Raw genomic sequence first — 27,410 nt, 5'->3', positions numbered from 1 at the left:
AGGGAAGATATTAGATGTTGCACCTATATTGGAGTGACTGGGGGAAGATATTACATGTTGCACCCATAAACTGTATTATATGTCAATGTGAATGAGAGAAGATATTAGATGTTGCACCAAAATTTGGGTAAGGGGGGGGGAGATATATTGGATTACTCCCCCGACTATATTATAAGGAGGATTAGGGGAAGATATAGTAGGTTGCACCCCATGCTGTAGGACTGAAGATCTCCATCACCTAGCACTAATCCCGCCCCCTGTCTATCCTCCTCGGTGTACACTGGAGGGGGGCGGGGTGTAGCGGGAAGAGCGCTGACACTGGTCCAAACACTACGGCTCCGCCCCCAACAACTGTCACTCCCGACAGCCTCTGCGAACTGCGGACTCCCGTCCCCTGATTGGCTGTGGGGGGGCGGAAGCGGAAAAGGCGTCCCCCGGTTGCCAGGAGACCGGGGAGAAGCTTCCGTGTGTTGTTGGCGGCGGGCAGAGAGGGATGACAGCGGAGCGGAGAGGATGAAGAGCCGGGGGGAGAAGAGCGGGAAGGCGGGGAGCCGGAGGAGGAGAGGAGGTAGGCCTGTGGAGGACGGTCCTCTTATCTTCTCACCACACTAATTATACTTCTCTGCCTGTCAGACAGACCAGGAGAGCTGACTTCACTGGCTGCATGCTTCTTCCCCTTATCCTCTCTCTCTATCAGAGCTCTCATGTACTTCCAGGTATGGGGAAGGGGAGGGGAGGGGGATGTGACCTCCTCAGTGGCCTGGTCCACACACGGTCACATGAGGTCCTCAGAGCTTACACCTGGGTCACCCAGGGGGTGGGGCTGTGATGGGGGAGGGGATGGTATTAGTGAGGGGGGGGTTGTGATGGGGGTGGTGTTAGTGGAGGGGTGCTATAGCTGGGTAGGGGGTGGTATTGGGTAGGGATGCACCGAAATTTTGGCCACCGAAAAAAGCGAAAGAGAATTCTTGCCGATACTGGAGCTGATAATGGGGTGGGGCTCCGCCCTCGCCCCGCCCCTGGAGCCGCCTATCAGGGGGGCTTCCTGTATCGTAGAAGAGAGGAGAGCCTCCGCCTGTTTGTCCCAGGATTGGACGGGTGATCTGTCTATCAAAGTTCCCCGGACAAGGGGGAGGGGCTGTATGTGACGGCGCGCAGCGGGGAACACACAGCTATTGAAATGAAAGCTGTGATGTTCCCGGCACTGTAATCAAACAGGCGGCAGCAGCTCTCCTCTCCCTTCACTGGCTGCACAACTGGGGACACTGGCTGGCTGCATCTGACGGGCACTGGTAAGGCTGCATTGATCTCTTGTATCACGTCCCCAGTCTCTGATCATCTCCTGTATCACGTCCCCAGTCTCTGATCATCTCCTGTAGTATGTCTACGGTCTCTGATTATCTCCTGTAGTATGTCTGCAGTCTCTGATCATCTCCTGTAGTATGTCTGCAGTCTCTGATCATCTCCTGTAGTATGTCTGCAGTCTCTGATCATCTCCTGTAGTATGTCCGCAGTCTCTGATCATCTCCTGTAGTATGTCCGCAGTCTCTGATCATCTCTTGTATTATGTCTGCAGTCTCTGATCATCTCCTGTAGTATGTCTGCAGTCTCTGATCATCTCCTGTAGTATGTCTGCAGTCTCTGATCATCTCCTGTAGTATGTCTGCAGTCTCGGATCATCTCCTGTAGTATGTCTGCAGTCTCGGATCATCTCCTGTAGTATGTCTGCAGTCTCGGATCATCTCCTGTAGTATGTCTGCAGTCTCGGATCATCTCCTGTAGTATGTCTGCAGTCTCGGATCATCTCCTGTAGTATGTCTGCAGTCTCGGATCATCTCCTGTAGTATGTCTGCAGTCTCTGATCATCTCCTGTAGTATGTCTGCAGTCTCTGATCATCTCCTGTAGTATGTCTGCAGTCTCTGATCATCTCCTGTAATATGTCTGCAGTCTCTGATCATCTCCTGTAGTATGTCTGCAGTCTCTGACCATCTCCTGTATAAAAATATTTTTAAAAACAGTCACTTTCGGTATCGGTTTTGGGATCAAGGAAGATTTATTTTCGGTATTGGTTTCGGCACCAAAAAACCCATTCGGTGCATCCCTAGTATGGGGGGGGGGGGGGCTGTGATGGGGGAGGGGGTGGTGTTGGAGGGTGGGGGCTGTGATGGAGGAGGGGGTGGTATTAGTGAGGATGGTTGTGATGGGGGATGGGGCGATCTGCATGTGCCAGAGGACATCGGGTACCAGGCACCCGCCGATCGGCTTCCACTGTGTGCAATCACAGCGCAAGCAAGCCACCGGCGGCGTGCATGTGCACCACCTACCTGGGAGTGTCGGATCACATGTGTGTATATATACGTGATCCGGCACACAGGTGCCACCCTATAGCAGTGAAACTGCTATAGGGTGGACCTGAAGCTGTTGAAAATCACAAATTTTATTTAAAAAAGTAAAAAAATATGCACTCGCAGTGTGCGGCGCACAACACTGCTGCACTATAGGTAAAAGCGTATACACTTCCCCCTTAAGAATAGAGCTCAGCAACCATACTTTGGGCAAAAAAAACTATTACTCCCAGGTCTGACGTGATGACGTCATTAGCTTCGCTGTAACACGTTGCGTCATGTTCAAGTGATTGAAGGTTTGTGGTATGTGAACTCTGGGAAGGTGGGTACTGTCCGGCATGAACACAGTATTTGAATCCATACATCTCCAGTTCTGGGTGCGTGTATTCTGGACGAGGAGTTCTGTGCGGCATGAACACTGTTTGAATCCATACATCTCCAGTTTGGGATATGTGTGCTCTGATAAGGGGAGTACTGTGCGGCATGAACGATATTTGAGTCTTGAGATCTGTCATTCTTCCTTCCATTTTTTTTTTTTTTTTTTTTTTTTTTTCTGATGTCTGTAATTCTGTATTTTATTTCTGCAGGAACAACGGATATTTCCCCATCAACCAGCCTCCCTCCTCTTGTAGAGGGTCAGCTCCGCTGCTTCCTTAAAGTGACTGTCGGTAAGATCCTCTGGACTGTGCCAAGGCCTCCGCCCTTTGTCCTTGTCAGGCTTCGGTGGTGGGGGGAGACTTCTGATGGAACCATCTTCCACCCCAGAGACACCTCACAGACCGAGCAGAAGACGGTAAAGACCACAACTCGCTATGCCGTCCGCTGTGGACCCAAACAATTCACATCCTACCTTACAGGTAATCACTCCGGACTGTATGTTGTCATTTATTGAACACTCACCTGTCATGTCATTTCTAAGAGTCTGCCGTCAACACACCTTAAAGCTGAGCTAAACTCTGCAATACTTTCCTTTCTTCAGTGGTCCTGTGTCTCTCTCTCTGTTGTCAGCATCATCTACCCAGCTTGCCACCCCTACCAGGCCGCTGCTATTCCGCTTTAAATGAAAGGCTAAATTAAAGTGATACTAAAGGTTCCTTTGTTATTTAAAAAAAAAACATGTCATACTTACCTCCACTGTGCAGCTCGTTTTGCACAGAGTGGCCCCGATCTTCGTCTTCTGGGGTCCGCAGCAGAGATATGTGAATCGCCTCCATAGAGAGCCGGTCCAAATCTCCTGCTATTGCGAATTGGATGCGGGGAACCCACATCCAATTCGCAATCGTGTGACCCCAGCCTTACTGACAGCCAAGATTGAGAGCCACCAGCTGTGTAGATTGTCAGCTGTTGGCTCTCAGAGGACATTTTTTTAACATATCCCCAGCTACTATTGCATTGGTATTCACTTTTATCGGTTAAAGCAGTTTTGAAGCAATCAAAGAATGTACACAGATCTTTAATAGATTTTCTGGTCCCATTAGAGACAAAGATTGTCCTGTCTACCCGTTGGGACAGGAAGTAAAGATTTCACAGCAGCCTGCCCTGCCATATATCCTCAGTGTCTTCCTGCCCCGTGTGTCAGGTTGTGGAATGTCCGTATCAAGCTTTTCTTGATGTACCGTATTTATTGGCGTATAACACGCACATTCATTTTAAGAGGGAAGTTTCAGGAAAAAAAACTTCAATTTTAAATAATGAACTTTGAAGCAAAATAAGGGTCAGTGCCCATCTGCAGCCTCGCTATTGCCATCAATGCAGCCTGATCAATGCCCATTTGCAGCCTCGCCATTGCCATCGGTGCAGCAGCCTCGCCATTGCCATCGGTGCAGCAGCCTCGCCATTGCCATCGGTGCAGCAGCCTCGCCATTGCCATCGGTGCAGCAGCCTCGCCATTGCCATCGGTGCAGCAGCCTCGCCATTGCCATCAGTGCAGCCTAATCGATGCCCATCTGCAGCCTAGAGGGGACAGCTAAAATTGAGGTATTGGCGTATAACACGCTATTTGCCCCCAATTTTCATGGTGAAAAAGTGAGTGTTATACACCAATAAATACCGTAATTAAATACAGTAGATAGCACTGAAGTACTCTCATACCAGTTAGTCCAGAGTGGGATGCCTGGGGACTCGGCCTAATAGTCTCACTGATTAGTATTGATTACCTATTGGATTGGACTGGAAGCCTCTTCATTTATTACACTTATCCAGCTGAAACCAAATCTATTTCCTGACTGCCAGTCCAACATACCTGTGTATAATAAGAGGGTCCAGACTCCTGCCTTGCCTTCCAGTGTAATTCAGCAGGGTCCTCCCCATTACTGTCTGTACACAGTTTGTATATTGTTGTTGGTGGGATCGTTTTCCTGGGTGTGTACACCTAGAACAGAACTGCTATCAGAGTAGGGAGACAGTTTGCTCTATTGTCCTAGTTGTCGGGTCTCATTAAAGCAAAACTAAACCCAAATAACAAAGATCAATCTACTTTCCAATGCCTTCAACTCTCTGCACAAATCTATATTTGAGGTTAGCTATGATTTTGTTGCAGTTCCTTTGTAAGGGTGTCCTCTCTAGCCCTACACGGCCTGCCTGCAGCCACCCTCCTTGGCAAATGCAAATATAGCTGAAAGCCAGAGCAAGGCATCATGGGATATTTAGCCTAAGGATACACTGACACTGAAACATTGTACTGGTCCCGGGATTGGTTCTGCCCCTGGGGCCAGTTTTGTTTGTGTAGTGTGAGCGCTCCTAATCACATCTGGGATCGGTTAAGCGCACTGTGCTCGGGATCTAGGGATGCACCGATAAATCGCCCGCCAAAAATAGGGTTATTAGTGTTTTGCCGATAGAACAAAAAGGTGCCGAAAAACATGGGATTTTGCCACGTTTACGGTGTTTTTTATAGGTCATGTGAATCAGAAACCACATCAAAAAAAGCAACATGGGTGAGTTTTTAATGCGCTTTTGCTGCATTTTCAATGCATTATAATGGGGAGGTGCGTTTTTTGTTTTTTTGTTTTTTATTTAATTTATCACTAAAGCACCAAAAACACGGCAAGGAGGATTTTTAACACCGCAATGGAAGCGTAACGGACCAATGTGAAGACATACAATTTAAAAGGGTGCATTTTTCTTGAGCTTTTGCGCTTTTTTGGAAAAAAGAAGAAAAAAAAAAAAACGCTTCAAAAACTGCACAGTTTGAAAGCAGCCTCTCGGCCGAAAGGGTGCTGGTTATGGGCAAAAAATATATTCAAATTAATTTAAATCCATGATATTAAAATGTCGACTATAATACAATTATATATAAAAAATATATACCATATATACTCGAGTATAAGCCGAGTTTTTCAGCACATTTTATAGGATGACAAATCCACCCCTCGGCTTATACTCGAGTGAGGGTGAGTTTCCCAGCATTGTATCAGTGTTCCGTCTACCACGGACGAGGAGGAGGCGGGGCTTTGTTACAATGGACGACCACACAGCCTGCATGACACAGCGGGAGACACCCGCTGTTTTAGTTATCATGGACACAGTGAGGCTGCAGATGGGCATTGTTTAACCAGTAGCTGCTGCATTTCTCACCCTAGGCTTATACTCGAGTCAATAGGTTTTCCCAGTTTTTTTGTGGTAAAATGAGGTGCCTCGGCTTATATTCGGGTCGGCCTATACTCGAGTATATACGGTATTTTTAAAAACTGACGGTTTTTGTTTTTCAGCCAAGTGCATCCTGAATTTTCAGTTTTGGTCCAAAATTTCCATTTCCGTGCACCACTACCTGGGAAAAGGTGGTCCCGGGTGCGGTTCACTTTTGTGGTCTGGAACGGTTTGCTGCAGTGTGTGTGTGCGTGCAAACCACAGAACTCTCAATAAAAAAAAAAAAAAATGTGTATAGAAGCGGGGATCACTGGTCTGGTTAGCAGGGGTGATAATGTAAGTGTGCCCAGGGCCACCAAGTCTAGTGTGTGCAGACTAGCAGGAGAGGGGGGGAGGCTCAGGCACGATTTACCTAAACCAGTCCCGGTGTGAATGCACCCTAAGGCAGGCAGTACATGCAGCCATGATGATGGTGACGTGAGCATTGCTCAGACCTTTAGGCTGGTAGTTCAGGAAAAGCACTTCTCAAGTTTGCCGGGCAGAGTGAGATAAAATCTCCAGAAATAACATTTTTGTTTCAAATATTTTTTATTAAGTTTAAGAAGAGATTACAACACAGTGGGTTAAAGTAATGGTAACTCGAGAAGTTATACATGTACATAAATGATATGAAACATACGAACCATAACTCCTAGCATAGTTGTTGTGTATAGACAAATAGTGTGTCAGAGGTATTAACAATCTGATGAGGTCGCATCAAAGAATAGCCATTCTATTTTGAACTCTGTTTAGCTAAGAAGATATGGGTGAACCGTAACGAGGAAGGAAGGTTGGGAAGAACAGGGGAGGGAGGGAGAAGATAAGGGTATGGTAGGAGGGATACCCAATTGCGTGTAATGTTCTGTCGTGATATTACCTGTTAGTATTACGGGGATTGGACTAAGTATGGTTGTGGAATTCTCTCCATGGGGCCCATTTTTCGTAGAATTTGATTAATCCCCCTGATTTGTATGCCATTAATTGTTCCAAAGAGTACGTCTCAGACAGTAGGCCCGTCACCTCTTTAACATTCGGGGCCTTGGTTGACTTCCAATGTCTCATGATAATCAGTCTTGCTGCAAACAGAGTATGTAAAGCCACATGTCTGAGACTCTTCGGAAAGTTTCCTATGTCGATGCTCAAAATAGCTAATTTAAAGTTAGGTTTAGATGTGAGCCCGGTTAACTTAGTGATGAGTTTGAACACTGAGTTCCAGAAACTACGTATGTTGGGACAAAACCATAGCATGTGTGATAGAGTTCCTATCAGGCCGCAGCCTCGCCAGCATTGATTATTGTGTTCAGGAGTAAATTTAGCTATTGTGTAAGGTGTATAATACCACCTAAGATGGAGTTTTTGTGCCATTTCCCAGTATGTAGCACACCTAGAAAATGACACATTGTTTGATATTGCTTTTTGCCAGTGGTGGGCTGAGATATCATCGTTCAGTTCTATGGCCCATTTGTTCAGGGGTTTGGTTACACAAAAGGTGAGCTTGTCATGAAGACAGTTATAGAAGTATGATATACCTTTCTTTTTGGGTATCGGAGATGTCCAGAAGTTCCAGGCATCTTGTGAGATCTTTACATTTAACTCCAAATTGGGAGTTAGCGTGGATTTTATTTGCGCATATGTGAGAAACTCACCCTTTGGCAACTCGTATTTAGATGTTAACTCCTCATAAGAGATGATTTTACCATCTCTAAATAAGGACGCAATTTCTTTGATTCCTTTTAATTCCCATTTGGGAGTTTTTATATTTGGATTAATGAGTCTAAGTACTCCTATGTTGAGTGGGATATCTATTTGTTTGTTTGTATTATTGCCATGTTGTAGGAATTGTTTCCAAGCTAGAATGGAAGCTGATATGGTAGGATGGTTTAAGCCTATATTTAAGGAGGGGGAAATAGCGTTAGCTAATAAAAGTGAGTGCAGGGTATTCGGTGAGATTGCTGATTGTTCTATACTACTCCATGATTTACAATTAGGTTGTGTAATCCAGAACCTTAATTGGTCTAGTAGTGTGGCTGAGTAATAGTCTTTTAAGTCAGGTACCCCCATGCCCCCTGCTTTCCTATGTTTCCGAAGAATGTGATGATTGCATCTAGATTTACCTTTGTTCCATAAGAATGTAGATAGAATTTTCTGAGAGTTTTTAAAGAAGGCTGCTGGGATCTGGATTGGCAGTGTTCTAAAAAAGTACAAGATTTTTGGTAGGACAGACATTTTAAAAGCTGCCAGTCTACCTGCCCAGGATAGAAAAAACTTACTGATTTTGGTCGTGTCTTTTTGTATTGTTAATAAAAGTGGTGCGAGGTTCTCTTTATAAAGATTAGATAGGGGTGATGTTAATGTAATACCTAGATAGGATAGAGCACCTGAAGACCATGGGTATGTGAATTTGGATTGCAGGGAGGTTTGTAAAGATTTGCTAATGTTAATGCCTAATATGTTAGATTTGGTTTCATTGACTTTGTACAGGGAAACTTGGTTAAATTCGGTTAAGATTTGATGTATTTCTGGCAAGGATTTGGCTGGGTCTTCCAGAGTTAAAATAATGTCATCTGCAAAGAGAGTTATTGGGTAATGATCTCCACCCACTTCTATCCCTTTAATGAGTTTATGGGACCTAATTTTCTCCGCTAGGGGTTCCATTACTAGTGCAAAAATGAGCGGGGATAGGGGACACCCCTGTCTTGTACCATTGGATATCATAAAGTTTTTAGAGAATAGACCATCTGAAAAAACATAGGCAGACGGGACCGTATATAAGGCCGTGATGGCAGAGAAAATATCACCTATTATACCAAATTTTTCCAGTACTTTGGCCAGGTAACCCCAGTGGACCCTGTCAAAGGCCTTCTCCGCGTCTAAAGTCAACAGCAGAGAAGGCCTTCGAGAGGTCTCCGCCCGGTGGATGAGATTTATGACACGTCTGGTGGCATCAGGGGCCTGGCGGCCCGGAACAAAGCCCATTTGGTCTGGTTTCACCAGATCAGGTAGAAAGGGTTGTAGCCTATTGGAGATAAGTTTCGCGTATATCTTCAGGTCCACATTTAAAAGCGAAATAGGCCTAAAATTTTGTACATATGCGGAGTCCTTTCCCGGTTTCGGTATGGTAATAATGTTTGCAATTAACATTTCTTCCGGGAAGGAAGCTCTGGTCACAGCGGCATTGTATACTCCCTCCATATATTTGGAAAGGGTATTTTGAAAGAATTGGTAATATTCTGAGGAAAATCCATCAGGACCGGGTGCTTTATCATGTGGGAGTGATTGAATTATTTTAAGGATTTCTGCTTGTGTAAAGGGTTGGTTGAGGATTAGTCTGTCTTCTGGAGATAGGAGGGGCAAATTAATTGAGTTCAAGAATTTGTCTATGGTGTCTGGTGTGGGTTGGGGGATGCTTTCCTGTTGTTTTAGATTATATAGTGTACTGTAATATATCCTAAAGGCCTCTGCAATGTCTTGAGGGTTCAGTAATTTCTGTCCTGATTTGGGGTGGAATATGTGGGATAATTTTTGTTTGGCTGTTCTGTCTTTAAGTTGGCTTGCAAGTAATTTACTTGCTTTGTTGCCATGGAGATAAAAGTTTGCTTTTGAAGCTCTTAGTTGCTTAAGGTGTTGGTTTGTTAGGATTTCTCTCAGATCATGTCTCGCCTGATTAAGTTTCGTCAGTGTATGTGGAAGAGGATGCAATTTATGGGTTTGTTCTAATAATTTTATAGATGCAAGTATAGTATTAAGCCGCTGTGACCTAAGCTTCCTAGCGGAGGCACTCTGCTTTATTAATATACCTCTAATAAATGCCTTATGCGAATTCCACAATGTGAAGGGGTCTGCCGTGGACGGAGCGTTTATGTCAAAAAATTCCTGTAGTGCTTTTTGTATTTGTAGCTTGTTCTCCGGCTTAGCCATGAGCACGGCATCATTTCTCCATCTGTTCGCTCTCGTCCCTAGCTTCCCCCTCCCCAGTGAAATGGACACAGGCGCGTGGTCTGACCACGTAATATTTCCAATCTCTGATTGTTGAATCTCCTGCAAAAGAAATTTATCTGTAAAAAAAAAGTCAATGCGGGTGTAGGATTTATGGGCATGAGAAAAAAAAGTAAAATCTTTTTCCGTGGCGTGTTGACATCTCCACACATCAAATAGGGAAGCTGAGTCCAGGAAGTTTGCCAGGGTTATTCTGTGAGAGCGACTTGGTGAGGAGTTGGACAAGTCCATTTTGCGGTCTGTTATGGCGTTAAAGTCTCCACATAAAACAATGTGACCCTGGCAAATAGGATGGACCTTTTTCCAAATTTTGTTCAAAGCTGAGATCGGTCTGATATTGGGCAAGTACACGTTAATGATAGTATAGAGAATATTGTTAATCTGTCCTACTAGCACCAGGTATCTTCCTAGAGGATCCACTGTCAAGGAGGTCAGAGTGAATGCTACTGAGTCCTTTATCGCAATGAGGACTCCTCTTTTTTTTGTTGGAGCATTAGCTTGGAATATATGGGGAAATTTTTTATGGTTGAATGTCGGAGGGTTTTTCGAGGCAAAGTGCGTTTCTTGCAAACAAAAAATATCACAGTTGAGTCGGGCTGCTTCTTTCCATGCCGTTTGCCGTTTAAATGGACTGTTCAGGCCTTTAACATTCAGCGAGGAGATCTTAAATGCCATCTTTAACTTGTTAATACAACAGGCAAAGGATTAAGAAAGTGGGATGTTTAGTTGGTAATCTGTATTTTAAGGGTATTGCAGGGGTCCTTATTGCGAGTAAGTCCAGATTAGTCAATATGGTGCAACTAGTGCTGGGAGTTGGCAATTGGGTATATCACAGTCAGATATTGAAGGAAGGGTAGGTAAGGAAAAGGGTAAAAGAACCAACTGTTCTTATGGGAACAGATATCCAAAAATGAACGGAAGAAAAAAAAGGTATGGTTCTACGTAGAACCTGAGCGGGTTTTGTCCGCAACATTCGGGGGAACAACTGCAACTGTAATAAAATTGGATAGCTTGTGCATTGTACTAGCTCGCCGGAGCTAAATCAGCTTGATTGTGAAGATTTTTATCCAGGCCCTGAATTAGTGGAAGGGAACTTGTCATGAGGAGAGGCGTGCGGTGATATCGCCTTGTCTGTATTTTCAGTGTCTGGATCCAGGATTTGCCAATCACGGAGAATGCGTATGCCCTCTTTTAAGGAATTGATTGTGTAGAGACGATCGTCTTTTGTGACAAGAAGTTTTGCCGGGTACCTCCACTGGTAAGAAATGTGGTGGTTTCGCAAGGGCTTCGTTATGGTGGCAAGTTGTCTTCTTTGATGCGTGGTATGAGCAGATAGATCTGTAAACAGCGATAGTGTCTGCAAATGATCTGGGAGTCGATCTGCATGTCTGAAGGTCGCCATTAATTTCTCCTTCGTCGTGAAGAAGTGGATACGAGCTATCGTATCTCTGGGTAGATGTGCAGGGATATGCTTAGGTTTTGGTAACCTATGTATGCGGTCGATTAGTAAATCTTCTAGCGGGAGGTCTGGTAGGGCGTCCTTCATCACCTCGGTAAAGAAGGACATTAAATCTGTGTTTTTGATGTCTTCGGGGATTCCTCTAATTTTAATATTGTTGCGTCTGGAGCGATTCTCCAGATCTGCGATTTTGGATTTCATCCATGTGATTTCATCATCATGGGTATTGTGGGCATCTATTAGTTCATTAAAAGTGGAGGCAAAGTCTCCCATTTTATGTTCCACATGTGTGACTCTTTCCCCAATTTCTCTGACTTCTGCTTTAAACTGCTGAGCAAGTGACAGGATGTCTGCATGGAGTGTGCTACGTAAGGAAACCAGCATATCTTTCAATGTAGTATCCATCACAGGTTGATTTACTGTGGGGAATTCAGTAATGGAGTCCTGCAGTTCCCTGGTGTCGTCTAGGGGGCTTGTCATGTCACTCACCTCCAGTGTTGAGATCGGTGTGTCCTGGTATTTAAGCTTCGCCTTCACTGGGCTGGAAGAGCAGGAGGAGGATTGGGAGGTTCTGCCCGGTGCCTGGTTTGGGTTAGAGAAGTCTGGGGAGAAGTGCTGCAGACGTCGCTCTGTGTCTTTAGTGAAGCCACGTTTGTGCGGCTGGGAGCCGCCGGCGCCATCTTGGCTGGAGGAGCGACGGGGCTGTGAGTAGAAGTCCGTCATTCTTCTAGAGGGATTCCGGTCTTTCTGCTTACGGGGCATGTAGCGGAGGGATGCCCGACCTGCTGGATGAAATTTATGCCTCCTTTTTATGGCGCTGGATGACCTTTAAAAGCTCCGGCGAGCTGGCTGTATGCAGAGCAGTGTTTTCAAGCGGCCATCTCCCACGCTAGCCGGCCACGCCCCCCAGAAATAACATTTTTGGAAGCTCGTTCAACAGAAAAAAAAAAAAAACACGTGGTGGGTATTAATAAACTTCACTTGAACATGTTCTTTGATGAGGGTTTCTCACACGCATACAAACGTCGTACATGCTGGGATCCAATTTAGACAGGAGCCAATGAACCTAGCAGCATGTCTTTTGGAGTGTGGGAGGAAACCTACGGAAACACAGGGAGAACATGCAAACTCCATGCAGCTATTGTCTAGGTTGGGATTTGTACCAAGGGCCGTAGTGCTGCAAGGCGGGAGTGCTAATCTCTTCTTACATTGCAACACACTTGGTTAATTCCTTGTGCTGCTTCTCCATCCTCCTCTCTGAGCTCTGCAGGAGGCTGATACCAGGTCAAATTCAGGTATTTACACTGCTTATATTCACCCACTTGCTGACTGCTCACAGTAAATATACTGCGAGCAGGTGGCAGATGAAGGTGTTTTTGCGTACCGGTACATTGGCAGCTTTTTCCGGGTTCGGTGGCACACATGCGCTCGCCCTCAGCTGACCTGCGCTGTGAATGGACACAGCCTGAGTTTAGCAGCTGGTTTCAGCTGGTGATTGTGGCGGAAAGTCAGCATATTGGCTGTGTCCAATCACACACAGAGTTCTTCTGTTTTTACAAAAACATAGAACTCTGTGTACTGGGAACAGCGATCTGGCTGTTTCTTCTCCCTGCAAAGCCAGGAGGAAAAAAAAGAGATGGTAAACTAAAAGCAGCACACATTACAGATTGTTAGGCACACAGTTACCCCTTGATTGCCCCTAGATGTTAACCCCTTCCCAGCCACTGTTATTAGTACAGTATTATCACTGATCACTGTATTAGTGTCACTATCGACGTCCGTGTCCGTTGGTGACCCTCCCAGCCAGTGTCTGTTAGTGCCAGATAGTCCGCCACCTTATCACTATAAGTCACTGACCACCGCCATTACCAGTATAGCTATGTAAGTTCCAGCATATACATCATAGTTTGTAGACGCTATAACTTTTGCACAAACCAATCAATATACACATGCATATTGGAATTTTTTTTTTTTTTTCTTTAACTAGACACATGTAGCAGAATACATTTTGACCTAGAAAATTAGAAACTACTGGGTTTTTTGTTTTTTTTTTAATTTTCTGTCCATTTTCGTTTATATAATAAAAAAAACAAGTGGTGATCAAATACCACCAAAAGAAAGCTCTGTGTGGGTGAAAAATGTATATAAATGTAATTCTGTACAGTGTTGCATGTCTGTGCAATTACCAGTTAAAGTAGCGCAGTGTGAATAGGTCCTTTAAAGTAGAGTTCCAGTCATTTGTTAAGTTAAAAGTCAGCAGCTACAAAAAGCGTAGCTGCTGATTTATTTAATAAACAGCCACTCACCTGTCCCACGGTCCAGCGATGTACTCACTGCAGCCGTGTCCTCCCTCTGCGGCGCCGGCATTTCTACTATGGGCACCCAGCTGTGACAGCTTCACAGCCGGCTGCCCACTGTGCATGTGCCAGCGGCGCTGTGGTTAGTGACTGACCCCCGAAGTCTTCTAGGACCTGTCCTATGTCCCAGAAGACTTCGGGCGGGAGAGCCTCTGCTTCTGGTCGCCTAGGTGACCTGAACGGAAGTGGGAGCGGGTACATGACAAATTCTGGTACCTTGCTCCCCCACCTGCTTCCCAAAAAGCTCATTTTCACAAACACAGGAGTCGGGGAGGAGGCCTTCCGCTTTAAGGCAGAATTACTGATTACAGAGCTGCATTTATTTTTTGTCTTTTATAGCTGCCTGGTATTTAACTTTATACGTTTTTTTTTTACAAACGTTACAATTCTTCTGTTGCCAGTTTTGGAATTTGGCACCTATATTTATATTTTCCCAGCTGTGTGTGAAATGCATAATCTATCATCGGCCTTTTAACCCTTCCTACAGATATGGGGGCGCTTGTGTTGGAGGTGATGACCAAACTGGACCACCTCCCACTCGGCCGTGCTCAGATCAACGGGATATCACGACTCGGCCCAACACGTCCAATCAGTGGCTTCTTCACTCTGGTCTCCCCGGCATCCGAGAAACTAGGAGAACTCCAGGTGAGGAGGTGTGTGTGTGTGTGTGTGTGTGTGTGTGTGTGTGTGTGTGTTTTATCTTTAACCACTTCCATACCGGGCCTATTCTGGGACTCCTCTCCCACATGTAAAAATCATAATTGTTTTGCTAGAAAATTACTCAGAACCCCCAAACATTTATATATGTGTTTTTTTTTTTTTTTTAGCAGACACCCTGGGGAATAAAATGGCGGTCATTGCAACTTTTTATCTTGCACGGTATTTGCGCAACAATTTTTCAAACGTGTTTTTTTTTTGGAATTTTTTTTTTTCATGATTTAAAAAAATAACAAAACGGTAAAGTTAGCCCAATTTTTTTATATAATGTGAAAGATGATGTTACGCCGAGTAAATAGATACCCAACATGTCACGCTTTAAAATTGTGCACACTCATGGAATGACGCCAAACTTTAGTACTTAAAAATCTCTATAGGCGACGCTTTAAAATTTTTTACAGGTTACATGTTTAGAGTTACAGAGGAGGTCTAGTGCTAGAATTGTTGCTCGCGCTCTGATGCACACGGAGATATCTCACATGTGTGGTTTTTAACGGCGTTTACATATGTGGGTGGGACTAACGTGTGCGTTCGCTTCTGAGCACGAGCTACCGGGGACAGGGGCGTTTTTAAAAATTTTTTTTTTTTTTTTTTATTTTACTTTATTTTACATTTTTTTTTTTTTTTTTTTTTGACCACTTTAATTCCTATTACAAGGAATGTAAACATCCCTCGTAATAGGAATCATTCGTGACAGGTCCTCTTTATGGAAAGATGCGGAGTCAACAAGACCTTGCTTTGCCGGCACTTTGGCGCTGCCCACTGATTTCAATGGGCAGGGGAGCTGTAATAGCGGTGTATACACCTGCTTTACAGGTGCTATTTTTAGTGCTATAGCGTCTTTAACCACTTCCCGACCGGCGCACACCGATGTACGTCGGCAGTATGGCACGGACAGGCAAATGGGCATACAGGTACGTCCTTTTAAATGTGCCGCCGTGCCATTGCGTGCGCCGGCCGGGACCTCCGAGAGTCAGATCGTGGGTTCCGCGGACTCTATCGCCACGGGACACCCGCGATCGTCTCACGGGGAGGAAGAACGGGGAGATGCTAATGTAAACAAGCATCTCCCCGTTCTGCCTAGTGACAGTGTCACTGATCTCTGCTCCGTGTGATCGGAGCAGAGATCAGTGATGTGTCACACACAGCCACACCCTCCCACAGTTGGAAACACGCCCCCAGGACACACTTAATCCCTACACTGCCCCCTAGTGGTTAACCCCTTCACTGCCAGTGACATTTACACAGGAATCAGTGCATTTTGTATAGCACTGATTGCTGTATAAATGACAATGGTCCCAAAAATGTGTCAAAATTGTCCGATGTGTCCGCCATAATGTTGCAGTCACGATAAAAATCGCTGATTGCCGCCATTACTAGTAAAAAAAAATTATTAATAAAAATGCCATAAAACTATCCCCTATTTTGTAAACGCTATAACTTTTGCGCAAACCAATCAATAATCGCTTATTGCGATTTTTTTTTTTTTTTTTGTTTACCAAACATATGTAGAAGAATACATGTCGGCCTAAACTGAGGAAAAAAAAATATTTTTTTTATACATTTTTGGGGGATATTTATTATAGCAAAATGTAAAAAATGCGTTTTTTTTTCAAAATTTTCGCTCTATTTTTGTTTATAGGGCAAAAAATTAAAACCGCAGAGGTGATCAAATACCACCAAAAGAAAGCTCTATTTGTGGGAAAAACAAGACGTCAATTTTTGTTTGGGAGCCACGTCGCACGACCGCGCAATTGTCAGTTAAAGCGACGCAGTGCCGAATCGCAAAAAGTGCTCTGGTCTTTGGCCAGCCAAATGGTCCGGGGCTGAAGTGGTTATAGCGCCTCAGTGTGAAATCAGCCTTAGGGGTGTACTCACTTTTGTTGCCAGCGGTTTAGACATTAATGGCTGTGTGTTGAGTTATTTTGAGGGGACAGCAAATTTACACTGTTATACAAGCTGTACACTCACTACTTTACATGCATATACACACATTGGGATTTTTTTTTTGCCAAAGAATACATTTTGGACAAGAATTAAGAAATTCCTTTTTTTTTTAAGTCTTTTTATTTTATATAATAACCCAGTGGTGATCAAATTCCACCAAAAGAAAGCTTGTGAAGTTTGTGTGAAAACAAATGATATAAATTTTGTTAGGGTGCAATTACCAATAAGTAGCAAAGTGCAGAAAATGGCCTGGGCTTTGGGGGGGTGGCTGGTGATGCGGCAGTGACACAAGGTGAGGGACGTGGCGTCAGCAGGTGAGTGGATGCCCGCTAACGGGCGCTGCCATGATGGATCTGAAATGACAGGAGCTCTTTAAATGTAAGGACTTATTCTTGCTGGTACTTAGAATCTTTAATATTTGCAAACAAAATGAAGGTTTCCCATTTAGAACCATAAGCTGTCAGGTTAGTAAAACGGCGATATAGATTTGCAAAACAATGGGAAAAGAACATTCCTGAACTTTTTGTTTTATCTCATGGTTACTGTGAAATTGTGTGAATGCATTTCATGTTATCTCAGCTTGCAGAGCTTGGCTTCATTGAATGAGTTTACCAAAAATGTAAATATTGCAGAATATACAGCCTCATGCTACATAGCTAAGCTCCATTTCATGCTGAATAAATTAAATTATTAATTTTCCCTTAAATAGAAAACTATCTTTATATAGATTTTTTTTTTTTTTATTCTGTTAAGCGCTGTGCAAACTGTTGGCACTATATAAAACCTGTATAATAATAATAATAATAATAATAATAATAATAATAATATTTAAACTTGATAAAAATCAAAGAAATTAATTTAAATCCAAAAAAATCATTTGTTTTTGTTTTTTAAATCATAGCTTTATATCCACCCTGGATGTTCTTTTGTTTTCTGTTCTTCTCAGGTGTCTTTGGTTCTGGAGCCCCTGTGTGAAACCTACGACGGCAACAGTTCCCTCCCTAATACAGATCTCAGCCAGGATGCCGGACTTTCCGGATATCAGCCTAAGGCAGACAGCAAATTATCTGTGAATCCCAGGAGCCGCCGGGACTCGGAAACCAGCAGAGCTTCTACCCCGAGGTAATTGGGATAGTTCACAGCAGTGCTGCAGAATGTTCTCTTTTCCCCAGAATTGGAAAGGATAAGGGAGGAGGTGCTGCCTATAGAGGAGAAAAGGTGCCCAAATCGCACAAGCCCCGTCCTCAGTTCTTTGGAAAGATTTCAGTGTTTACGGTGGAACTTCTCTAAATAATGCCGTTTTTTTTTTTTTTTTGTTTTTTTTTATTCTAATCAGATTTGGAAATTGTCTTCCAATGCATATTAGGTGTGCAGTCCCCTTGCTGAGGGCATCCAGTCATAGCAATGGTACGTCAGGCTTATTGGTTCAGAAAACACCCTCTTACCTTTTCTTTTTGGAGATGGGGGTTCCATATGTGAATATGTGTGCAAATAAATACCGCTCCAGGATAAAAATTGAACGACAGATAATAGGTGCCCAGATTGTCCGAGATCCATTTTCTGCCCTCCAAAGAAAAACACCTGAGCTGCTGTATTATTATTTATTTTTTTATTTTTCTGAACTGTGACAAACTTTATTGATCTTAGTTTGGTAGATAAGGCATCCTACGCCCCCCCTACCCCCCCCCCCACCCCCCCCACCCCCCCCGGTTAAGACGTGATCCACACATTGTTCCATACCCCAGTTCCGTACCCATAGCCTTAGGTTCCATACTTTTCTTCCTTGGCCCCTCCGCCACTACTGTCACACAACAACACCTCTGCCAGCTGCTACAGTGCCGCTCAGAAGCCCCTCACAATAAAACCTTCCCAATGGAATGTATCCGAGGGGCCAAAGGTTATTCAAAGTAGGTTTTCTGACTACAGATTTAGTATTAGGATCACTTAGGCCCATATTTATAATGAAGATTGAATACAACCATCCGCTGTACTGGACTCAGTATTTACTCCACACCGTTGCTTCTGGTCGGTTTTACATATAATTTATAAAATACAGGCGACAGCTTGGAGCCCGAGGAGTTCTCCTTCCCTAAGGCAGAGCTATAGAAGGGTTTTTGTTTTTTTGTCTCCAGAGGAGCTCTTGTCGTATTGCACAGACATAGTTGCACATTATGGCATGCTTAGCTTGCAAAGTGCAAGGCAGACCAGACACGTCATTATTGCATTCTGGATAGTTTAATCACTTCAGCCCTGGAAGGATTCGCCCCCCTTCCCGACCAGAGCACTTTTTGCGTCGCTTTAACTGACAATTGCGCGGTTGTGCGACGTTGCACCCAAACAAAATTGACGTCCTTTTCCTTTTCCCCCCACAAATAGAGCTTTCTTTTGGTGGTATTTGATCACCTCTGCATTTATTTTTTTCTATTTTTTGCTCTATAAACAAAAAAAGAGCGACAATTTTGAAAAAAAAAAAATACAATATTCTTTACTTTTTGCTATAATAAATATCCCCAAAAAATATATAAAAAAAAAAAAAAAAAAATGAATTTCTTTCTCAGTTAAGGCCGATATGTATTCTTATACATATTTTGGTAAAAAAAAAAAAATCGCAATAAGCGTCTATTGATTGGTTTGTGCAAAAGTTATAGCGTCTACAAAATAAGGAATAGATTTATGGCATTTTTTTATAAATTTATTTTTTATATTAGTAATGGTGGCAATCTGGGATTTATTATTTTTTTTTATCGTGACTGCGACCGCGATGGCGGACACATCGGACACTTTTGACACTATTTTGGGACCATTGTCATTTATACAGCGATCAGTGCTATAAAAATGCACTGATTACTGTGTAAATGACACTGGCAGGGAAGGGATTAAACACTAGGGGGGGCAATGAAGGGGTTAAGTGTGTCCTAGGGAGTGATTCTAACTGTGGGGGGGGGGGGATTGCCTCACTAAAACATGACAGAGATCACTGTTCCCGATGACAGGGAGCAGTAGATCCCTGTCATGTTGCTAGGCAGAACAGGGAAATTGCTTATTTACATCTCCCTGTTCTGCCGCGCCATGACACAATCGCGGGACACTGGCAGACATCAAGTCCGCAGGCACGGTAACGGAGTACGCGGCGGGCGCGCGCGCCCACAATGCCGCGCTTTTAAAGGGCACATACCTGTACGCCCATTTGCCCAGCCGTGCCATTGTGCCGACGTATATCGTCGTGCGCTGGTCAGCATGTGGGTTAAATGACACCTCTTAGTTTTGCTTTAACGCTGCAGAAAGTACTCTGGATGAGAAATTAGTCACATGAGTTTGACAGGTCATGTGACTGGGCTCTCCTTCACCCAGCAATTTTTTTTTTCCCTCCATTTATTTATTTATTTAACCCCCTTCAGGCTGACAGGCGCCAGCCCTTTAGGAGATGGTAATGCCTGAGGTGCTACATGGGCTTCCTGATCATGTGATCACTGTGCTTGGCTGTCACAGTGATGAGGAGCCCATCCTACCAGTTACTATTCTTTGCTAGGTGACCAGGAGCCGTCAGTGATCACAATACTGGGGCTTGTGATTAAACTGGCCCAGCACAACAGAGCAAGGCTGGCCGAATGCATGTATGTGGCAGCATGGCATAAGGCCAAGCACCATGTTGGCACACGTATGCATACAGCCGTTGTTATGGAATTAAAGCAGTGCTTTGGGACCCTTTGGTGGTTGTTTTATTTTCCAGAAGTTGTAATGGTCCTGGAAAAGTACAGCTCAGAGGTGCATATTTATATAGCGGGGAATCTGAAATTCACCAGATATATTCTTTGCAGGTGCATGTGTGTTAAAAATGGCAGTGATTGATTTCTCACCTGTGAGTATTCGGTGAAAATCACATTAACAGCCCGGGCCGTACACACGATTGTGAAAATCAGGCGAAAAATACCGCATTCGACACGATCGTACAGTAATCGGATTGTTAGTACAGAGCTTTCGAGAGCCAATCACGACAATTCATCCGATTTTTATATTATTCGATTGGACAAGCATGAAAATTTTCCTTGTATGATACCAGATCGTACGATTTTCGTTTAGTCAGTAGGGTTGTCGTCCAAAAATACAATACAAATACATGACATCACTTCCGATATTTTTTTTTTTTTTTTAACCACTTCAGCCCCGGAAGGTTTTACCCCCTTCCTGACCAGAGCACTTTTTACAATTCGGCACTGCGTCGCTTTAACTGCTAATTGCGCGGTCATGCAATGCTGTACCCAAACGAAATTTGCGTCCTTTTCTTCCCACAAATAGAGCTTTCTTTTGATAGTATTTGATCACCTCTGCCGTTTTTATTTTTTGCGCTATACACGGAAAAAGACCGAAAATTTTGAAAAAAAATGATATTTTCTACTTTTTGTTCTAAAAAAAATCCAATAAACTCAATTTTAGTCATACATTTAGGCCAAAATGTATTCGGCCACATGTCTTTGGTAAAAAAAATGTCAATAAGTGTATATTTATTGGTTTGCGCAAAAGTTATAGCGTCTACAAACTAGGGTACATTTTCTGGAATTTACACAGCCTTTAATTTATGACTGCCTATGTCGTTTCTTGAGGTGCTAAAATGGCAGGGCAGTACAAAACCCCCACAAATGACCCCATTTTGGAAAGTAGACACCCCAAGGAATTTGCTGAGAGGCATGTTGAGCCCATTGAATATTCATTTTTTTTGTCCCAAGTGATTGAACAATGACAAAAAAAAAAAAAAAAAAAATTACAAAAAGTTGTCACTAAATGATATATTGCTCACACAGGCCATGGGCATATGTGGAATTGCACCCCAAAATACATTTAGCTGCTTCTCCTGAGTATGGGGATACCACATGTGTGAGACTTTTTGGGAGCCTAGCCGCGTACGGGGCCCCGAAAACCAATCACTGCCTTCAGGATTTCTAAGGGCGTACATTTTTGATTTTACTCCTCACTACCTATCACAGTTTTGAAGGCCATAAAATGCCCAGATGACATAAAACCCCCCCAAATGACCCCATTTTGGAAAGTAGACACCCCAAGCTATTTGCTTTGAGGCATGTTGAGTCCATGGAATGTTTTATATTTTGACACAAGTTGCGGGAAAGTGACAAATTTTTTTTTTTTTTTTTTTTTTTTTTGCACAAAGTTGTCACTAAATGATATATTGCTCACACAGGCCATGGGCATATGTGGAATTGCACCCCAAAATACATTTAGCTGCTTCTCCTGAGTATAGGGATACCACATGTGTGGGACTTTTTGGGAGCCTAGCCGCGTACGGGACCCCGAAAACCAATCACTGCCTTCAGGATTTCTAAGGGCGTACATTTTTGATTTTACTCCTCACTGCCTATCACAGTTTCGGAGGCCATGGAATGCCCAGGTGGCACAAACCCCCCCAAATGACCCCATTTTGGAAAGTAGACACCCCAAGCTATTTGCTGAGAGGCATGGTGAGTATTTTGCAGCTCTCATTTGTTTTTGAAAATAAAGAAAGACGAGAAAAAAAATTTTTTTTTTTCTTTTTTCAATTTTCAAAACTTTGTGACAAAAAGTGAGGTCTGCAAAATACTCACTATACCTCTCAGCAAATAGCTTGGGGTGTAAACTTTCCAAAATGGGGTCATTTGGGGGGTTTTTTTGCCACCTGGGCATTCCATGGCCTCCGAAACTGTGATAGGCAGTGAAGAGTGAAATCAAAAATTTACGGCCTTAGAAAGCCTGAAGGCGGTGCTTGGTTTTCGGGGTCCCGTACGCGGCTAGGCTCCCAAAAAGTCCCACACGTGGTATCCCCGTACTCAGCAGAATGTATTTTGGGGTGTAATTTCACATATTCCCATGGCATGTTTGAGCAATATATCATTTAGTGACAACTTTGCGCAAAAAAAAATAAAAAAAATAAAAAATTGTCTCTTTCCCGCAACTTGTGTCACAATATAAATTATTCCATGGACTCAACATGACTCTCAGCAAATAGCTTGGGGTGTCTACTTTCCAAAATGGGGTCATTTGGGGGGGTTTTGAACTGTCCTGGCATTTTATGCACAACATCTAGAAGCTTATGTCACACATCACCCACTCTTCTAACCACTTGAAGACAAAGCCCTTTCTGACACTTATTGTTTACATAAAAAAATAATTTTTTTTTGCAAGAAAATTACTTTGAACCCCCAAACATTATATATTTTTTTTAAAGCAAATGCCCTACAGATTAAAATGGTGGGTGTTTCATTTTTTTTTTTCACACAGTATTTGCGCAGCGATTTTTCAAACGCATTTTTTGGGGAAAAAACACACTTTTTTACATTTTAATGCACTAAAACACACTATATTGCCCAAATGTTTGATGAAATAAAAAAGATGATCTTAGGCCGAGTACATGGATACCAAACATGACATGCTTTAAAATTGCGCACAAACGTGCAGTGGCGACAAACTAAATACATTTTTAAAAGCCTTTAAAAGCCTTTACAGGTTACCACTTTAGATTTACAGAGGAGGTCTACTGCTAAACTTACTGCCCTCGATCTGACCTTCGCGGCGATACCTCACATGCATGGTGCAATTGCTGTTTACATTTGACGCCAGACCGACGCTTGCGTTCGCCTTAGCGCGAGAGCAGGGGGGACAGGGGTGCTTTTTTTTTTTTTTTTTTTTTTTTCTTTATTATTATTATTTTTTTATCTTATTTTTAAACTGTTCCTTTCATTTTTTTTTTTTTTTTTAATCATTTTTATTGTTATCTCAGGGAATGTAAATATCCCCTATCATAGCAATAGGTAGTGACAGGTACTCTTTTTTGCAAAAATTGGGGTCTATTAGACCCTAGATTTCTCCTCTGCCCTCAAAGCATCTGACCACACCAAGATCGGTGTGATAAAATGCTTTCCCAATTTCCCAATGGCGCTGTTTACATCCGGCGAAATCTAAGTCATAAAATGCTCGTAGCTTCCGGTTTCTTAGGCCATAGAGATGTTTGGAGCCACTCTGGTCTCTGATCAGCTCTATGGTCAGCTGGCTGAATCACCGGCTGCATTTTCAGGTTCCCTGTTGAGACAGGAGAGCCAGAGAAAAACACGGAAGACGTTGGGGGGGGGGAGGGGCATTCCCTCCCACTGCTTGTAAAAGCAGTCTAGAGGCTAATTAGCCGCTAGGATTGCTTTTACATGAAAGCCGACCGCTGGCTGAAAAGAATGATACCAAGATGATACCTAAACCTGCAGGCATCATTCTGGTATAACCACTCAAAGTCGTGAATGGCGTACCTGAAGACAAAAAAATGGTTAACAATAAAGCACAGTAAACGGTAAGGTATAAAAAATTGCATACCTGAAAAGCAAACATGATAAAACATAATAACAATAAAACATTGCAGAATAGAATACAGTAAAAAAGAACAGAACAATAGAGAGAGAGAATAGAGAGAGAAAGAACAATAAAACGACAACTATTTTTTTTTTTATTTTATATTTTTGTATGTGTTTTTTTTTTTTTTTACACTTTTTTTTGTAACTAACTTTTATAACTGTAACCGGTTCCAGGTTCGGGTCTCTCAAAATGTGATGGCATCTTGGGAGACCCTGTGAAAGTATGCCTAGTCTGTGGAATGCTGTACCCTACGCTAATACTCAACTAGTGAATGGTAGCGTTCAAAATATTCACCAATGCAAAGACCAGGATTGTCAGGACAGGAGGGACAATAATAGCGGGTGTCACGCCTATATCCGCGCTTGCTGCAGACACGACATCTTTTTTGGGGGGGTTCGTTGGGTAGGGGTACTCGGGAGGACATAAAGAAAATGCCTCTCATGCAGCCGACTGCATTTGGTTGGGGATGTGAATGGGGGAAGTACGGGCGCCGCAGAAGCGGTGGGTTCCCAATTAGGATTGGCGAATGCAGCAGGAAGGGCATTATGGGCACGACGGGCCTGTGTTCGTCTTCTTGGTGGCAGCGGGACACTACTTGTGCTTGCCACCTCACCAGCTTGAACTGCACTTATGGGACTCGCCACGTCACCAAGTGTTACTGCAGTGCTGGTTTGACTACGACCGGGGTGTACTAGGCCACTGGTGCTTGCCAGTTCACCAAAACGCTACCAAAAAAACTGTTAGCGATCGCAAGGATCAGGCCTGACTCTGCGAACGCTGCAGTTATGCGTTTAGTGTTTTGTAAGTGACAGTGATCGATCGATACTGCACTTGGGTGGGCTGGGCTGGGCCGGGCGGAGGGGCAAAACGCAGGTGCTAGCAGGTATCTGGGCTGATCCCGCTAACACTGCGTTTGTGGGAACCCTAAACTGCTGGGGACGCTAGTATAGATCTGATCGGATCAGATATTGATCCGATCAGATACTATACCACTAAGGGAGGCGTATGCTGCGTGCGTGGGTGTTAGCGGTACTGGCGCTAATCTGACGCTGCCTGGGGCTGGTGCTTGCCAGTTCACCAAAACGCTACCAAAAAAACTGTTAGCGATCGCAGGGATCAGGCCTGACTATGCGAACGCTGCAGTTATGCGTTTAGTGTTTTGTAAGTGACAGTGATCGATCGATACTGCACTTGGGTGGGCCGGGCAGAGGGGCAAAACGCAGGTGCTAGCGGGTATCTGGGCTGATCCCGCTAACACTGCGTTTTCGGGAACCCTAAACTGCTGGGGACGCTAGTATAGATCTGATTGGATCAGATATTGATCCGTACAGATACTATACCACTAAGGGAGGCGTATGCTGCGTGCGTGGGTGTTAGCGGTACTGGCGCTAATCTGACGCTGCCTGGGGCGACGCATATCACCGCCGGGCGATCAGGGGGCTAAACCTTTATTCGGTAATAAACGGCGGGTGCCCTGACACTATAAAAAATAAACAAACTAACCTGCGTCACTCGTAACAGTTATACGGTGATCAGTGGTGAAAGGGTTAACTAGGGGGCAATCAAGGGGTTAAAACCTTTATTAGATAGTATATGGGGGTCCCTGTCGCTATAAAACGCTGACGGCGAACCTAAATATTTACGTCTCTAACTATCGTCACCAGCGACACTAATACAGCGATCAGAAAAATGATCGCTTAGTGACACTGGTGACAGGGGGTGATCAAGGGGTTAAAACTTTATTAGGGGGGGTTAGGGGGGTATCCTAGACCTAAAGGGGGGTAATACTCACTGCCCTAACACTGTAACTGTCACAAACTGACACTATGCAGTAATCAGAAAAAAAAAAAAATACTGCTAATGTCAGTTTGTGACGGGGGGGGGGGGGTGATTGGGGGGGGATCGGGGGGCGATCGGGGGTGTAAAGTATGCCTGGCATGTTCTACTGTGTGTGTTTGTGTTGTGTGGACTTACATGTCTTCTCTCCTCGGCGCTGGACGGAAACTGCCAGACCGAGGAGAGATGACATCACATCCTCTGCCTGTGTGAAACTATACACAGGCAGAGGAGGATTCCCATTGGCTGGGAGCGATCGCGAGGGGGGGGCCACGATCGGATGGTCTCCCCCTCGCCTCCCGACTCTCCCAGTCAGATGCCGACCGCCGATGGCACCGGGGGGGGGTCCGATCGGACCCCCCGCCCGCGGGAGGCAGATCACGTACAGGTACGTGATTCTGCCTGCCCGTGCCATTCTGCCGACGTATATATACGTTAGGCGGTCGGCAAGTGGTTAATCTGTCGTACGAGAATTTTCGTGACTTTAGTAACCTATTCAATTTCTACTTGCGACTATTAACCACTTCCCGACCACCCACCGTCATTATACGGCAGTACTTTGAAGAGGAATATCGTTGTTATGGCAGCAGCTAGCTACCATAACCCCGGTATCCTCTTCAGTGAGCGGTACGGTTTCAGATAAAAGTGGTCTCTGCGGCAGATTCGCCGCAAGATCACTTTTATCGGCGGCGGGAGAGGGCCCCCCCCTCCTGCCGCGTCCCTGAGCTGTCGGCAGCGGCGGTGGCGATCGGATCTTCACCCTTGCTGGGTATGGAGACGGGTGATAGGAAGATGGCCCCCCACCCGTCTCCATAACAATGCAGGGCGGAAGCAACGTCAAAACATCACTTCCGCCCATAGCTCTTCAAGGGCCGTTTTTTTTAATTTATTTTTTGAAATGACAAAATTTATTAACTTACTTTTTTTTTTTTAATTGCATTTTAGTGTAAATATGAGATCTGAGCTCTTTTTGACCCCAGATCTCATATTTAAGAGATCCTGTCATGCTTTTTTTTTTTCTATTACAAGGGAATTTTACATTCCTTGTAATAGGAATAAAAGTGACACAATTTAATTTTTTTATTCAAAACAGTGTAAAAATAAAAGGGAAAATAGATAAACCATAAAAGAAAAATTTTTGAACGCGCCCCATCCCGCCGAGCTCGCGTGCAGAAGCGAACGCATACATGAGTAGCGCCTGCATATGAAAACGGTGTTCAAACCACACATGTGAGGTATCGCCGCAATCGTTAGAGCGAGAGCAATAATTTTAGCCTGAGGCCTCTTCTGTAACTCAAAACATGCAACCTGTAGAATTTTTTAAACGTCACCTATGGAGATTTTTAAGGGTAAAAGTTTGACGCCATTCCACGAGCGGGCGCAATTTTGAAGTGTAACATGTTGGGTATCAATTTACTCGGTGTAACGTTATCTTTCACAATGTACAAAAAAAAAATTGGGCTAACTTTACTGTTGTCTTATTTTTTATATCAAAAAAGTGTATTTTTTCCCAAAAAAAGTTTGCTTGTAAGACCGCTGCGCAAATACGGTGTGACAAAGTATTGCAACGATCGCCATTTTATTCTCTAGGGTGTTAGGAAAAAAATGTATAAATGTTTGGGGGTTCTAAGTAATTTTCTAGCAAAAAAAAAAATATTTTTAACTTGTAAACAACAAATCACAGATAGAGGCCCGGTCCTTAAGTGGTTAAGCGTAAAAAGTCGTACGATATTCGGATC

At 43.9% G+C, this 27,410-nt stretch overlaps 1 protein-coding gene across 2 annotated transcripts in view; it reads left to right on the top strand.

Annotated features, from left to right (window-relative positions):
- Positions 1 to 393: 393 nt before the first annotated feature.
- Positions 394 to 27,410, top strand: part of C2CD3 (C2 domain containing 3 centriole elongation regulator) — a 191,761-nt gene continuing 164,744 nt past the window's right edge. The window contains exons 1-4 of one of the 2 annotated variants that reach the window (XM_073612799.1): positions 394 to 568; positions 2,934 to 3,203; positions 14,273 to 14,430; positions 17,396 to 17,571. In XM_073612799.1, the coding sequence (XP_073468900.1) occupies positions 514 to 568; positions 2,934 to 3,203; positions 14,273 to 14,430; positions 17,396 to 17,571 (659 nt within the window). In that variant the 5' untranslated portion in view covers positions 394 to 513. The remainder of the gene's footprint in view (positions 569 to 2,933; positions 3,204 to 14,272; positions 14,431 to 17,395; positions 17,572 to 27,410) is intronic. The other variant, XM_073612798.1, reaches the window with a different exon arrangement.

This window comes from Aquarana catesbeiana, linkage group LG02 (assembly GCF_042186555.1).
Source record: "Aquarana catesbeiana isolate 2022-GZ linkage group LG02, ASM4218655v1, whole genome shotgun sequence".
Lineage (NCBI taxonomy): Eukaryota > Metazoa > Chordata > Amphibia > Anura > Ranidae > Aquarana > Aquarana catesbeiana.
The sequence above is the reverse complement of the archived record's forward strand: the minus strand, read 5'-3'. Positions and strand labels throughout refer to the sequence as shown.